The following is a 15,602-nucleotide window of genomic DNA, read 5'->3' as shown; positions in this document are numbered from 1 at the left end:
CTTTTGAATCTGGAGTAAACACTGGAGTGCTTCCAAGGCCAGAGGAGCATCATGAAAAGGTTTAAGAAAAAGAAAAGATCTAAGTTGCACATGTGTAAGTGTTGAAAAACAGAGTTCTGCTGGGCTAAGATACAGGCAAGCTTTAGCCCTCAGGCCTCTTTCAAATTCATCTCCCTACAACAGAAAACACATTTTAGCCCTTGCTTTCACAAGCAGAGATTCAGCTTCAATCTGGTGCACTTTGTGAACACAGCAGCCACTCTGTTATGCATCCTGCTTATTGTCTTGCCAACTTGGTAGTCAACATCTTCATATTCTACAGCTTCTGCTTCTCTCAGTTGGACCAGGTTTTGCACTAACTCTCTCCCACAGTACTGCCTCCCCAAATGCCTTGCTGAAAGGATTTCTGTTTCATACAAGCCCCTCTGTGCTTCCCCCAATTCACCTTATGGATACATCAAGCTCAGCCTCCTACCCTAGATCCTGCTGAATGAAAAGCCCATCCATCGCCTGCTGCAGTGATGAAGGTGACATTGCTCTGATTGCAGGAGCTGTATAGCAAGGTTACTTGCTGCCTAAAGCCAGCTACGGAAGGAAGATGGGTCTCCGACATCACCATGATTGGGCTCAGCTGAAAGCAGGAGATATTACTTGTCATTAAAATTCATGGATCTTGCCACTTTTATAGAAATAGCAAGAGGAATCCAGGATGGCAGAGATAAGATATTAGGGCCAAAGAGTAGTGACTCAGAGCAAAAACTCAGACTTCTAGCTGATGATAATAAGCATATTTGGTAAGAAGTGACTTTTATTCTTAAAATTACACCTACACATTGATCTACAATATATTAAAGCCTGAATAATTCTGATTCTGCTGTACTGCACCAACATTTACTTCATATGGGCAGTCTAATATGAAGGTGCATCTGAAGGACTGTGAGTTTGCTTGATGTAGCAAGTCACGCTGCACATCCTCCCCTAAGCTTCTGACAGATTTCAGAAGTCATTTTTCAGTCCCAGAGAGATTTCTGGACATGGGTTCTATCAGCAGTGTTTTGTGAACTAATCCACTGAAAGACAGAGCCACAGTCTTTGTACGCTGATGCCACAGTCTTTGTACATTGATAACACAGTCTTTGGTAATGAGTGAATCACATCTGTGATTGGCTCTCAGCTGCCAATTCAATTTGTTGCTTCTTTTAGTCGCAAAAGAAGAACAAGAGTTGGTTAAAAATCAGAATTCACAGATCATAAGAAATCATCACAGAAGACACTGGGAAAAAAAAAAAAACAACAAACCAGCAAGCAAAACCAAAAATAGCACCTGCTTAGAAAATCTATATCCTCTAAAAGCACTACTCAATTTTGGAACATGACTCAGAAGTAAGACCTCTATCTTCATGTATTTCATTTGGCTGTGAAGTCCTAGCAGAGTAGATTCATTTAAAAACAACGAAGAAAATAATGTGTATAAATCTTTACATATACATTGTGTGTCTCTGTAAAAGCAGCTGACATCTAGGATGATAAACTCTCTAGACGTAAGTATGTGGCTATCCTCAACAGTCATGCATTTACTTCTCATCTCATTTATTATCACCAAGAGTATTTGCATGAAAATAAAGTATTTAGTTCTTCAGAGTTCGTCTATTTGTGCAGTTCATTTCCACCTGAAATAGAAAACACTGTGATATTGCAATCGGTTGCTGAGGAATTGATTACATCACAAAGAGAAGATTAGAGTTCCAGGTGGGAAACACACAGCAGGAAGAGATGAATGCCGAAGCAAGACCTAGTTTCCATGCAATTGCCATTGGTTTGTTAGTCTTAACAAAGAATAAAGAAAAGAGGAGGAAAGAATATCTATACATTTCAGCAGAATTGCTACCAGTGCTCATTTTCTAAGAGATGGCAGCAGCTCCTTAAGGACTATTCTTCTTCTGTCAACACAAAGTCAGAATCACAACAGCAGTTAGTTTCACATGCCATTGTAATTTTTCATTGAAAATTGCAATCCAATATATTATACGGCTAAATCTAAGGCACAAAACAAAGCATCTACAGAAACCTACAGCTTGATATCTCTCTCCTAGAGCACATTCCAGGAACTGGGCATCTCAGAGTGCCTTAGAGCAACAGTGGAGATGCTTACAGTGCAGTGTATGGATGCAAACTGTGTAGGTACAAGGTGTTTGAGGGAAATGGCTGTTTGGACTGTCCAGCCAGGACAGTGAGTCACTTTCTTCCCCACACATCTGACTTAGGGTCAGAGTAATCTCTGCAGTCCTGTCTTAATAAGGTTCTATGATTGGAAATTTGCATGCTGGCAGAAGGAACTGTGGTTGTGAAGACCTCATGGAAAGCTCAGTTCTGCAGGCAAGCCCCTTGTTGCCATATTTTTTCTCAATCCTCTTCAGAGCAGAACTGACCCATTACTAGGGCAGACTGGGTCCATTCCAGCCAGGCTGGACACACTTAGACTTTCAACTCAGTGCTAGTTAGCTGCTTATCTGCTTAACTGATGGAAGAAGAGCACTCCAAGACTTCTTCAGCACTTCCGGTAATCCTAGTTTAATAACATCTCAATAGGAGGACATCTCTAAGATCATAGCGGCAAATTCAGCCCTGCTTTGAATACTGTTAGCACTAAATACAACAGGGCCATTCACAGAGCAGGATTGAGCCTCAACCACTTAGTAAGTTGAAAGCGGCAGACAACAAAAGGTCTTAACACCTCCAGAGAGTAGTTTGTGCAGACTACCCACCACAGCAGGGGAAAATGAGGAGTCTGATTGCTTTTGACAGTTACTTGGGGTATTCAGTCATCTACCACATAGTCATTACTGCTTGTACTCTGAAGTCGTTCCAATAAGAACTGCTGTGCCAAGAAAGACATACATTTATTTACCTGCTGTAAAGGCCTCTAGTAAGTACTCACCAAGCAAGAAACAGTGGGGAGTACTAAGCTTTAATGACTGTACTCTGATTGCAGAACAGGTATGTTAAAGAGATTGGCCTGCAGGAAGCTAATTCTCTTGATTGCTTCCAGAGAAATGGACTAAGGAACATTTCCCAAGGACAAAAATTGGGGGGGGGGGGGGGAAGGAAAACAAACAAAAAAAAGTTTAGGGACTCAAAGCCATAAGGTCTGAAGAAGGATTTTTTCTCAGGAAAAAGGGAACAAATACCCAGAGATCATGTGTAGGATCAGGGTTTGTTCAGACTGGGTAACGGCAAGACAGGAGACATTGGCTGAATCAAAAAAACCTCTGCAGCTCAAAGACAAGCTGCAAGAAGAAAGATCCTGAATACTCCCCAAAACCTGGCTGCCAGACAGAATACCCATGCAGGCTGAAAAAACTGAGGCTAGGAAATGCATGCAAGATTGATTATGTTTCTCTAGGCAAGCAAATTCTGAAGGAAAGAGCAATGCTGGTCGCAAGTGCTGTACAAGGTCGCTGCACGTACCCTTGGGATACCCTGACATAATGAACGACAGCTTTAAGTCACGCACTGTGACTGGAATGATGAACTCCAGAATAAAAAATAAATAAATATTTGTTTATGTGGCTCTCCTTCCAAAAGCCTGTGGAAGAAGGAAAGGCTGATCAATGATGTTTAGGTCTACAAAGAGTGCTACTGAGATGACTGGGTACCTGGGAGTCCAGCCAGATCTGCAAAAAATAAAGCTGACTTGCAAAAATAGAGGCAGTCAGAGAGTGGGTATCTAGAGTGTTCCCAAAGACCTAACGATGTATCCTGTGGTCAGCACTGGTAGAGAAACCCTAAGACAAAAAGGGACATTTTAAGCTCAACATGGCTCGGTGGTGTGTGCTCGCAGCCCAGAAAGCCAGCCATGTGCTGGACTGCATCAAAAGGAGCATGACCAGCAGGTCAAGGGAGGTGATTCTACTCCACTCTCTTGAGACCCCACCTGCAGTCCTGTGCTTAGCTCTGACGCCCCCCAACACAAGATGGACATGGAGCTGCTTGAGTGAGTCCAGAGGAGGCCATGAAGATGTTCAGAGGACTGAAGCACCTCTCCTATGAAGACAGGCTGGGAAAGTTGGGCTTGTTCAGCCCGGAGAAGAGGAGGCTCTGGGGAGACCTTAGAACAGCTTCTAGTACCTAAAGGGGGCCTACAAGAAATGTGGAGAGGGACTTTTTACAACGGCAAGTACTTCTAGGACAAGGACAACTGGGTCGATTTATATTACATATTAGGAAGAAATTCTTCACTGTGAGGGTGGTGAGGCCCTGGCACAGGTTGCCTAGAGAAGCTGTGGCTGCCCTATGCCTGGAAGTGTTCAAGGCCAGGTTGGATGGGGCTTGGAGCAACCCGGTCTAGTGGAAAGTGTTCCTGCCCATGGCAGGGTGTTGGAACTAGATGATCATTAAGGTCCCTTCCAACCCAAACCATTCTATGATTTTATGATTCTATGATGTAAACCAGGAAAACACAGAGAGAAATTTCCACTGGAATACACCATCAAGGTCAACAGGGATATACAATACCAAAGTCTGCTGAAACTTACAGGAGGCAATAGCTCACAAACCCAGGAGGTCTAGATCTAATACAGGATCTTGACAAGAGTTCAGCATGCAGAAACAGAAATGTGAAGTCAAAAAGACTCAACCAATCTCCTTGGATTTTCTGTTTAAGAGATTGATGTCTTCCTGAAAGTGTTATTGCTGGATCATTTTTATTCGCTATTCATTTTTACACTTGGTCAAACAGAGCTAGAGATGGACAGCTGTTCTGACCCTTTTTGAAAACCTTAATGGATGTCCTTTCAGATGAGCTCTGCAAGGAATGATGGAAGAGAAGCTGTAAGAGCTTTTATCAGCAGTAAGCTAGATGTCTCCATTATTTCTTCTCTTTTCAGCTGATTCCATCATTTTCATAATTTTCCATTTTCTTCCTCCCCCTTTCAATACTTTATTCCAGCCAAGAAAGATGTGTCTGTTAGTGTTGCCTTTAAAAATTTTATGTGTATGTTGTTGGTAAAGTCACAAGAATGCTTTACTTCTGCAGCATGTTTTCACTAGGGGAAGCTGTGGCATTTTGTAAGAATCAATTATTCTTCACAACCCATTTCTGAAGCAGACATTATTATCCCCAGTTTACAGAGGGATGAAATGGCAGATAGGTTAATTAAATTGCTGAAGGTCATCCAGTGAGTTAGGAATGGAGCTACAAAACCCAAAGATTCAACTATTCTCATTCCCAGTCTCTTGATCGAACCACTAAGAAATATTTCTTCTCTTCAGTCATAAGTACTTCATTTACACCTATCACTGGTCATTTATTCTGACATATTGTTGAACTACAAATTAGTCAGTCTAAATGACAATGTAAATGTGTGGAGAGCTACTGCATCCTCCCCTCACTTGCCTGTTCAGCTTCATGCCAAACAGCAGGTCTTCCATTAAAAATGGACGTGCTACAGTTCTTCTGGAGAACTGTCAATAACATATCATCTTGACAGAGAGGAAGAACACTTGCTCTCTTTCCCCAGGAGGCAAGAAGGCTGACTCAACAGCCTGGCTGACTGGGAAAGCAATAAACTCAACATGCCAACTGGCTTTGAAAAATAATTCGTACTTTTCTCTTATGCTGCATCTCCCTCCCAAGTGTTTCCAGTGTTACATAGCCAGAGCAGCAATATATAAGTAGATTTCACTCTGTGGCATTGGTTTGAAGAGTTATTTTAAAGTCAAAATAGCCTTCAAGTGCCCACCTAGCGTCTATCAATGTCTTAAAAGAAGACATGCTCTCCAGAGCAATTTGCATTGCTGGACATCTCCATGGTTTAGCGTGAATTGCTGCGCAACAAAATACAATTGAAGTTCACCAATTAATCATGATCACATAAAAAAAGAATAAATGTATTCTAAACACATATCTAGCCAACGTAGTTTTACCAAATGCTCAGAGGTCCTTCTACTTGACTCAGACAATGATTTCATTCCCTCATGTCAATATTTGTAACAAGAAAATGTTAGAGATTGTCTTACAGCATGAGATGATAGTTCTAAGAAACTCACAGAGGCTCAAGTGTTGCATTTTGTCAAGAAGCTGCCCTAAGGCTATTCAACATTCACTTACAACTAAAATACATACTCAAGAGGAATTAACCAGATAAGTAATTCCAGATCACTATTCATCAAATAAAGTAATTCCAGACCAAATTACTGCCAACTATTTGTAAAAAGGACTTCCCTGTGCTTTATCATGAGCTCTCTTCCTCTTGTTTGCTACTGATGTGCTCCATGCATGCCTCTCCACTCCCTTGATTTTTCCTTCACAACAGTCCCTATGCAGAGAATGCTCATGTTGTCTCCCAGCCCCATGTCAACTCACTCTCATGTTAACTCCTTTTTAGGGTTACACCTTTTTTACTCACCAGTCTGCCACTGATTTTTCTCTAAATAATTGCTGACAAGTCCAAAAACCTTGCTCTATTTACAACAAAAAAGCTCAGGAAGGTCTAACAACACATCAACAGAATTCAGCTCACCACAATCCTGCTCCTGTGGTCTGCTTCTGCTGCTTCCTTCCATTCCCTGTTATCAGCATAACAGGTCATGCCTTTATCATGTCAAACCTCAGACTGGGGACGTTCATTTTATGTGTCTGAAGGACTCCACACACACTTACGACCCTGCATAACAAGTAGTACATTGCTCTGATTAGACAGGTGGCTTTGCATAGCAGTCTAGATACAACCAGCTTCAGGAACTGGAGGTGTAGCTCTTGTGCACCCCACCTCCATAATCACCCCACCATTCTGCAGTAGCATGAAGGTGGATAAGCTTCACAGGGATGAAGAAGTGGAACATAAATGTCTTCCACTCCTGTTATTTCCCCATGGTGATAACTATAAAATTCGTCAAAGCAGTACCTTCTGTGACTGGAAGCACAGAAACAAAGAGCCTGGACAGCAGTTCAGCTGTCATCCTGAAGATAGCTAGCAACTGAAACAGGAGTGCAGCCACCAGTATCATCCTGGTGTTAATTACTCCCAGGGATGCATCTAGGCAGCCAGGATGGCCTGTCTAACCTGTTCTCACAATGCCCATCATCTCAGGAAAAGTGACTTGGACAGTGTCCTCCACGGATGAAGCACATTCCCCAGTGAGTTTCAACACCCTGGCAGAATCCAGGGATACACAGACAGTCAGATGAGATGCACAAGGCCATTTATGGCTGCACGGATTGCAAAACAGACCATGCTCTGCCTCTGCAAATCTGCAAATGTGTTGTCACTTTGTTGACTGTTGCGACCTTGATATTCTTTCCTGAGTGTCTGTACTCTGCCTTACTGGCTAGCACACTCGCCCTGGCTGGGTGCTTTGCACCTCATAACCACAGTAATAACAGCGATATAATAACAAAAAAAAAAAAAAAAGCTCCTGTGAGTGCATGTTTTTATTTATCGTTGACCTCAGATTTAATAATATTTGCATGTTATTGCAGGAGAAAAAACTGACTTTAAGGAAAAAAGGCCAGAAGAAATTCACTAACTGTTCATATGTATCTGCTTCCATCATGCCAAAAGAGCCATGCTGGAGCCTACGAAGTGTAGCCAATAATGCTGGTTTCCAAAGAGAAATCATTGTGTTATGACTCCTTCCTAGTGATCCAGACCTGTGATGTGTAACTATGAATGAGAAAGTCAGTTTGCTACTGCCCTGATCAGGAAGAGCCATAGTTCTCACCTCAGCCTAATCCACTAAATGTCTCTGACCTGAAGCTCAGAAGAATAACTTCAGACAACCAGACCCCAGGGTGATAAAGTTGCAGAAAACCAGAAATAGAACCAGAACCATGCTACTGGGTCCATTTTTTTGGTAAATCAATACTTTGAGGGAAACAAGAAGATGTTTTTCAGTGGTCAAGATTCTAAGTGTGGGGAACATGCAAGAAGATTTGGATATTTTAACTGATTATGAGAAATGAGGTCAAACTGAGGTGATTACTGAAACAGGCAGGATGATTTACCCGATTAGAATATAGAAAATATTTTCCCACAATCCTTTTAAACAAAGAAAATTGAAGATGTAAGAAGGTAATGGTATGTAATAAACCACCACGATTATTTCAGAAATACAGAGACAGTAACTTGGTCCAGTTAACCCCACTGAGGAAGGGTAGAATGGAGTAGAAATGGCTACGAAGTCAGATTGCTTATTCTCCGGTGCACAAAAAGTGCCCTCAGTTTCGAGCTGTATGAGGAAAACACCCCAAATATCCAGCAGCCATGGCTCTTGGATTTTCTAAAACTTATTTTCTATAAGAGAAGCTATTCCACTCTATATGGAAAAAATATTTTGGAACTCATAATGTTTAAAATTTTAATCACGGGACAAACCCGTGGTGGTTGCTTAAGAGCCAGCAATCACAGTTTGATTATAATGAGTGAAAAAGGACAATCCCAGCTGGGGAAATATTCTCCTACAGACACAGAGTTGCTTCAGAAAGACTATCTCCATCAAGATAAGAGGAATTATGAGAAAACTATGATTCAAAAATAGATACAAATGTACCTTTGAATTCTTACGATCTTACTCCATAGTCTAAAAGTCATGGTGATTGCTTAATTAACAAAATGGCCAATTTTGGCTGAAGGACAATTTTGGGTCAGCAGCAGGGTGACAGAAACACTCAGAAGTTAAAAGCCTGGCATAGAACAATAGGGAAAGGCAAAACCATAGGAAAAAAACGTTCTGGAGTATGCAAAAAAATTCAGGCTACAGAAAATGCATGAGTGATGAAGTACAGACAGTAACATGGGGAGTACAGTAATGCTGAGGTGTGCAACTAGATAGACATGGTAAAATAGCACAGTACCGGCAAGAATGGCAAAAAATTTCTTCTGTCCTTAGAAAGATTAAGGAAGAGGCACTTTATTATCTAATAAAATAAAAAAAAAAAAAAAAAGTAGCACTTTTCAGTCCATTTGCAAGTGATGGAGATGATAAAGCCTATCAGAACAAGTATTAAGCTCAATATAACACGGCAAAGCTCAATATAACACAGTGGTGTGCTCTTGCAGCCCACAAAACCAGCCTGGGCTGCATCAACAGGAGTGTGTCCAGCAGGTTGAGGGAGGTGATCCTGCCCCTCTGCTCTGCTCTCATGAGATCCCACCTGCAGTGCTGTGTCCATCTCTGGGGCACCTAGCACAGTAAGTATGGGGACCTGTTGGAGCAAGTTCAGAGAAGGCCACGAAGATGCTCAGAGGGCTGGAGCACCTCTGCTATGGAGACAGGCTGAGAGAGTTGGGCTTCTTCAGCCTGGAGAATAGTAGGTTCTGGGGAGACCTTAGAGCAGCTTCCAGTACCTAAAGGGGCCAACAAGAAATCTGGAGAGGGATTTTTAACAAAAACATGTAATGACAGGACAAGGGGTAATGGCTCTAAACTGAAAGAGGGGAGATGCAGATTAGACATTAGGAAGCTCCTCCCTGTGAGCACGGTAAGGCCCTGGCACAGGCTGCCCAGAGAAGCTGTGGCTGCCCCACCCCTGGCAGTGCTCAAGGCCAGGTTGGATGGGGCTTGGAGCAACCTGAGCTAGTGGAAGATGTCCCTGCCCATGGCAGGGGGTTGGAACTGGATGAACTCTGAGGTTTCTTCCAAGCCAAACCATCCTGTGATTGTATGATATGAAACATTTTAAAATTAGGCTATCTAGAGAACCTTTGTGTAGTAATCTTTGGAGAACTGACTAAAGATAACACAGGAATGTTAATTTTTATTAAATCATGGACTGAGGGAAATGACAGATGATGCTTATTTCAAAAGAGGCGAAGAGAAATTATGAGGGTGCCTAGGCCACTAGGCTGATCCGAGGCAAACATGGAAACGGTGAGGTAAAATCAAGCGAGGACTAAGAAACGTTATTTAATGCCAGCCAGCTCTTCTAGAAAGACACCCAGGCAGCCAAACCCAATTTTCATTCTTTGATAACATTACACATTTGGCTCACAAATGCAACACCGTAACTACCAGTTGCCCAGGTGCCTGCAGAGCCTCCTGAAGCGGCTTAACGGCCCCTCCTCAACAACCGCGCCGCCTCACGGAACCCGACGTCACCCGCCGCGACGCCGCAGCGGCGAGGCCATTGCGCATGCGCCACCGCGGACGGCCTCATCGCCGCACTCCAGCCGCGGCGCCCGCGGGTTAGCGCGGGGGCTGCCGGGGAGGGGGTGGCTGCGGAGCGCTGCCCGCCAGCGGAGAGGGGCGCGGTGGGCTCCGCGCTACGGCCTGGGGGCTCGGCCCAGCCTGCGCCGTGTTCTGGGCACTGGGGCTGCCGGGCGGGTAGCGCAGGCCTCTGTCACCGCGGAGCCGCCGCCGGCGGTTGCCCTGCGGTGCGGTTGCAGATCGCGGGTGGGTTTGCACGCTTGTCCTCCCGGAGGGGAGCCGGGCCGCGGGCTGTGTGGGACAGTGCCTGGCCTGGTACACCCCGCTGGCCGGACGGTGGCATGGGGCTGCCTGCGTTTCCCGGTGTGGTCTGGGAAAATCAGAAGTAGTTCTGGAAACGGAGTTTTCTATGATAAGTGCGAAGGAAGCAGTCTGAGGCTAGCCAGCAAATGGGGAAGTAAAAACCCAGCCTAGGATGGGAAAGCAAGGCTTTGGGTAGCAGTAGGGAGAGGGGGGCAGGTGAAGAAGCGGCACTGTGTGCATTACCAGTAGGTGATCCTGAAAATACCGTTGCTGTAAGTGATGAGAACAGAAATGTTCTGGTATGTTCTCACAGAACCAAAGGCTATCCCAGAAGGGGCTTTAGATAGCTCTGGCACTTAAGAGTTAATAGTCTTCACCTTTTTTCTCTTTCAAACGTTCTTAGCCTGGCAAGGGTTAAAGGAGTTCTCCAGCTTGGCTTGAGCTGTATAGATTCATTAGCGATTCTGAAGTGAAAAGCAGATCCCTCAGCCCACTGGTTTGCATCATTTAGGAGCTAAAGGTGTTTTGACATTAAGGCTGCACTTGGAAGAGATTAAGCAAGCTCTGTATTGAGTCTGGCGGTACTTTCAGAGTGATGATGTGATGAAGAGTTTGGGGGACAATTTGGCTTTTTACCTCTCAGTGTAGGAACTGGGACTGCCTGTTCTGAAAGGGATGGTTTAGCAAGATATACTGATCGTTCCCCCGTGTAATAGGTGCTCAAGTTGAAGTGCTGGTCGTTTAAGAACTTCTGTCTTCTCTCACTATTCCTGCTGCATTAACTTGAGGTCTGACACTTTGATGTCTATTTTGTTGTTCTTCCCATTATACTCTTTGATGCAGATTACTTGTATTTTCATACTTGGGGTTTTTTTTTCGTGTTTTATTTCTAGTCCTTTGCGAACAGGAGTAAACCAAAAGTAGGCAATTGTACATCCAGTGGGCAGATGTATGTAAGTGGGGTTATGAATACTTCTGATTTGTGGTGTTAAACAACAGGCCCCTTGTGATCGTGCTAAAATGGACTTAGCCCTGACCTATTGAGTAGTCTTGTCCATGCTCTTTTACTCTTTTTTTATGCTAATCTTCTGGAATCAGCTGTGCAATACTTCTTAAAACAAGAATTTTAAACTTTTAGCATCAGTGTAGTGTGCTTGGAACAAAGCCCGTTTGATTTCTCTGGAGACTTACGTTTATTATTTATTCAAAAAGGCACAGTACAGGCAACATACAACTTCAATTACAGGATTAGGGGACTCTTGTCTTCACTGCATCCTGTTCTGCAAAGAAAGAGTAAAGTAAAGATACAAAGAAGTGAAAAAATGGGGAGAGGTAGGAAAGCTGAGAGAAAACCCTTCTCTGCACTCCTTTAAGAGGAAGCAGATGTTGTTTCTGGTGGCCTAATATCAATGGGTTTATACTCAGAGTATTGTTGTTGAGAGGTGTCTTTAAGTGGGAGATGGCTGAAAGAGAATGGGAAGCTGCTGATGGGGGATTTTCTTGGCAAAAGAATAGCATAGGGAAATGGTTTCTTTCATCTCTTCAGAAGATTAGATATCAGGAGAGACAGAAAAGAGAATGGAGACAAAGCTGATGGAAGTGACCAAGGGAAGGGAATGGAGATGGAAAAGATCTGTGCTATTCATACAGCAAAACATCGTTTATTTCATTTTTACAGTTAATAGGCCTTTTTTGCTAAATGGACTGTAACAATGCTCATGTGATGTTTTAAATAGGGTGAGACATTTTCACGAGGAAAAACTTCCAGGTTGCTCCCTCAATATGTTTGAGCTGTCTCTTACCTTGTGCCTGTGTAGAAGTCAGAGGCATCACAGTGGGCACCATGTTTGGCAGACTACACGCTGGAATTGTTCCTGTGACTGGAGTTTAAAGGTAGCCTTAAACAAGCTGAGTGGGATCTGCTAATAAACCAACCATGGTGTAGGTACTTTTATAGTCCGTATTACTGTTTGTAGTGCCCTAGCTAGTCTGGTAGTTCTACCTGAATTAGTGTGGACATTCTTTATATGTAGGATTATGTAGTCAGAATTAAGACTGATTTCATGCAAGGAATGTAGACTTCAGACACATGATCTGTGTATGATGAGTAATTTTGTTTGCCTCAGTTCTGGAATAGCCTGCAGTACTCAGCCATCTTAAGAGTTGAACATCTTTTGTGTTTCTTTTTGCAGGAAGGTTCTGCCTATGTGTGCCTGTTTTACCTTGGGAGATGTCCAGTGTTTCCAGTTACGCCCTTCGAATGGCCCGCCTGAGTGCCCAGATATTCGGAGAAGTTGTCAGGCCTACTGACTCAAAATCTATGAAAGTAGTAAAGTTATTCAGTGAGCAGCCTCTGGCCAAGAGGGAGGAGGTCTATGACTGGTATCCTCCTCATAACACCTACTATGCCCTCATGAAGAAACTCCGTTACTTCGGCCTCTACAGGTAATCTCTGTGCTTACAAGGATGGGAGCAGAACTGGAGATGGGAGAGGGGTGGGAGTGAGTTCAGTTACAGTTTTGGGCTTTTTTTTTTTCTTCAAGGAAAGATAAATCTTAGAAAAAAGTTTAGTTCAAAATATATCTGGAAATATGCATTTGATTGTTGCACTGAAGGCAACGAGAGTTAAATAAGTGACTATTGCCTAGGTAACTTTTACCATAAGTAGAACCTTTGGTGAGAAAGACTTTAGGTGTAGTTATGAGCAATCAGTGGTATAAGAAATAGTTGTTGCTTTGGCTATCATGGAAGGGAAGAGAGCATTCTCATAGACAAGAAATGGGTCTGTAGTTCAGAATATGGCACATGAATGAGCTGCAAAGAGGTGGTGTTACCTTAATGCAAAAATTGCACTAAGACAGTCTTACCGTATATTCCTCAATCATTCAACAGCTGATGAGTGAAATCTCTGAAGAGAAAGGAAGTCAGGCTGGAGGGGCTTTTTAGCCTTTAAAACAAATTAAGTTGAATGAAACTCAACTGTGTTTTAAATAGCCTTGTTAATTCCAGCTTCATCCAAACCAGTTGTCTAATTTTCTAAAGGAATTTCCACAATCTCAAGCAGGAAAAACTGCACTGCTAAAAAACATCAGCAGGAGTCAAATGCAGTTGACTTCAGTCAGGGAGCCTTAAAGAAATCCCTTAAAAGTGAGGCTACTAACCTTGTAAAGTCGAAACAGATTAATTCCTATTGCTAGTGTCATAATAGTAGCCATCAGGGATTGCATCCAGGATGCTCTTGATTAGGTGTTTCTTCTCTAGCTGCTCTGTATACAGAGAGCTTGTAGAGGATCTGGTTTGCTGGTCAGAAGTATGTAATGAAGAGTTACAGACTAACAGGGCCTGATGATAACTCAAGCTTTTTGTCTCCTTTTTAGAAGAGTTGTGTTAAAAATAGCAGCACAGCGGTCTTAGGCCATTAAGATGCAGTTGTGACTTGTGAAGAATACCTTCCCACTGAAAAATACAGGGACAGATTAAATAGTTTATTAGAACATTACTGAGGATTCATTATCTCTTCCAGCCCCTTCATCCTCCTTCCTGTTTTATTCTCTTATTAAGATTGTATCAGTAGCTGGTGCTTTCTTCATAACTCATTCTTGAAGTCACCTGAGAGCAGTGTTATGTATTGTAATTACTGCTCAGCATGCCTGTTTTCTTAGAAGCTAATGACCCGAATGTAGTATCTAGCACAGAAACACAATGTGCTATTACTAGACTGCTGAGCTAGATAAAAAGGGAAAAATTCTCATTCTGGGCTTTTGCTGATTTTATATTTACTGCTCATTTAAAAGGCAGTGGATCAACAAATGCAATGGAAATAATATATATATGCACACACCATTTGTTACTAAAAAAGGGCAACCTTGTCAGTTGTGAAAGTACCAGAAGACATCTTTTATGTTATTCAATCTAAAATTAGTGCTAGCAGTAACTTTGAACATATTGCAGTGAATTTCATTATGGACTTCGCTGTTAAACAAAGCTTTGAGTTTTTGTTTTTCACTACCATACATTTCAAAGAACCTTTCACATCTGGGTATGTCAAGAAATAGAGTAAACTTCTTTTGCTTTCCTCCCCCATCTAGGGATGAGCATAAGGACTTTAAGGAGGAGATGAGGCGATTGAAAAAGCTCCGTGGGAAGGAAAAACCAAAGAAGGGAGAAGGAAAGAGAGCTCTCAAGAAGAAATAGTGCCACATGGACAATATAATGAATTACTCTGTAAATGCTGGAGAACAAAGGGCTTGGCATATGAGCTGCATGTGGGGCACGAGAAACACACTGTGAAATACTGGAGTCCACCTCAGGAGTGCACTTGAGTCTTTGGTTTTACTGGCTTTGAATTTCTGTAGTTTAAATATACTGGATATGGTAACATGGTGTTTTGTCAGAGCCCTCTTGTACCCAAGTATTAAAAATAATAGTAAAAAAAAAAAAGTGTTCTGTGTTTTTCTTGCCAACACCTGTAGCTACTTCAGTTTTTCTGGATCTGGAAAATTTGCTTTTCATTGTCTGTTTTATTTTCTTGGATTAATATCAACATTGTTTTGCATGTGGCAACAAAATAAATAAGGTTTCCTGCTTCTATTTCCCTGCTTTTATTTCTGCTCATCATCTTCCTTTTTATAAGGAGTTTCACTTCAGGCTGCCTTAGTGTTCATTGTTTTGGAGTTTTTTCAAGTTGCTGGTGGTGATCTTAGGGGAAAAGCTGCTGCTGGAGCCTTTACACACCATTAAAGACGCCACTTGAGAGTTAAAACTGCTAGGCCTGGAGTCTGTTTCAGTGAGCTGATGGATGCTGCCCCTTTTGACCCTTAGCTCACATACACTCTCTGGTGTACTTCCTCTCTTTCACCCTGGACCTGAGGTTTCCTGCACCAGCGTCTCAGACATTTGATTCTAGGAAAATATTAGTGGTACAGCAACGGGGACAGCTTGAGCTGGGTGCTTCTGGAGAGAGACTCTGACAAAGAAATCTTTGGGCAATTACACCCTTATGACTTACATACCTGCCCCTCACAGGCTCTTTTGTGTGCCTTTTCAGTCTGATAGTGATTTTTGGTCTGGGGTCTTCTAACCTCTTACTGGATGTTTTTCTCTGTGTCCACATAGGCAGGCCCTTAACTGTTTTTGTTTTTGAGTTGCAGCTT

The 15,602-nt window shown here is 42.7% G+C and overlaps 1 protein-coding gene across 2 annotated transcripts; it reads left to right on the top strand.

The window, feature by feature from the left end:
* The first annotated feature begins 10,077 nt into the window (after window positions 1–10,077).
* Window positions 10,078–15,039, top strand: MRPS33 (mitochondrial ribosomal protein S33). Of its 2 annotated transcripts, none has more exons than XM_065681297.1 (3): window positions 10,078–10,184; window positions 12,642–12,894; window positions 14,538–15,039. In XM_065681297.1, exons 1-3 carry the CDS (start codon window positions 10,133–10,135, stop codon window positions 14,641–14,643), a joined length of 411 nt encoding a protein of 136 aa, XP_065537369.1. In that variant the 5' UTR covers window positions 10,078–10,132; the 3' UTR covers window positions 14,644–15,039. The 2 variants fall into 2 exon arrangements, with proteins under 2 accessions (XP_065537369.1, XP_065537379.1); XM_065681307.1 differs by lacking the exon at window positions 10,078–10,184 and adding an exon at window positions 10,253–10,392.
* The last annotated feature ends 563 nt before the right edge of the window (window positions 15,040–15,602 follow it).

The sequence above is a fragment of the Lathamus discolor genome, chromosome 1 (genome assembly GCF_037157495.1).
Source record: "Lathamus discolor isolate bLatDis1 chromosome 1, bLatDis1.hap1, whole genome shotgun sequence".
In the NCBI taxonomy this organism is placed as follows: Eukaryota; Metazoa; Chordata; class Aves; order Psittaciformes; family Psittacidae; genus Lathamus; species Lathamus discolor.
This window is presented reverse-complemented; position numbering and strand designations above follow the sequence as displayed.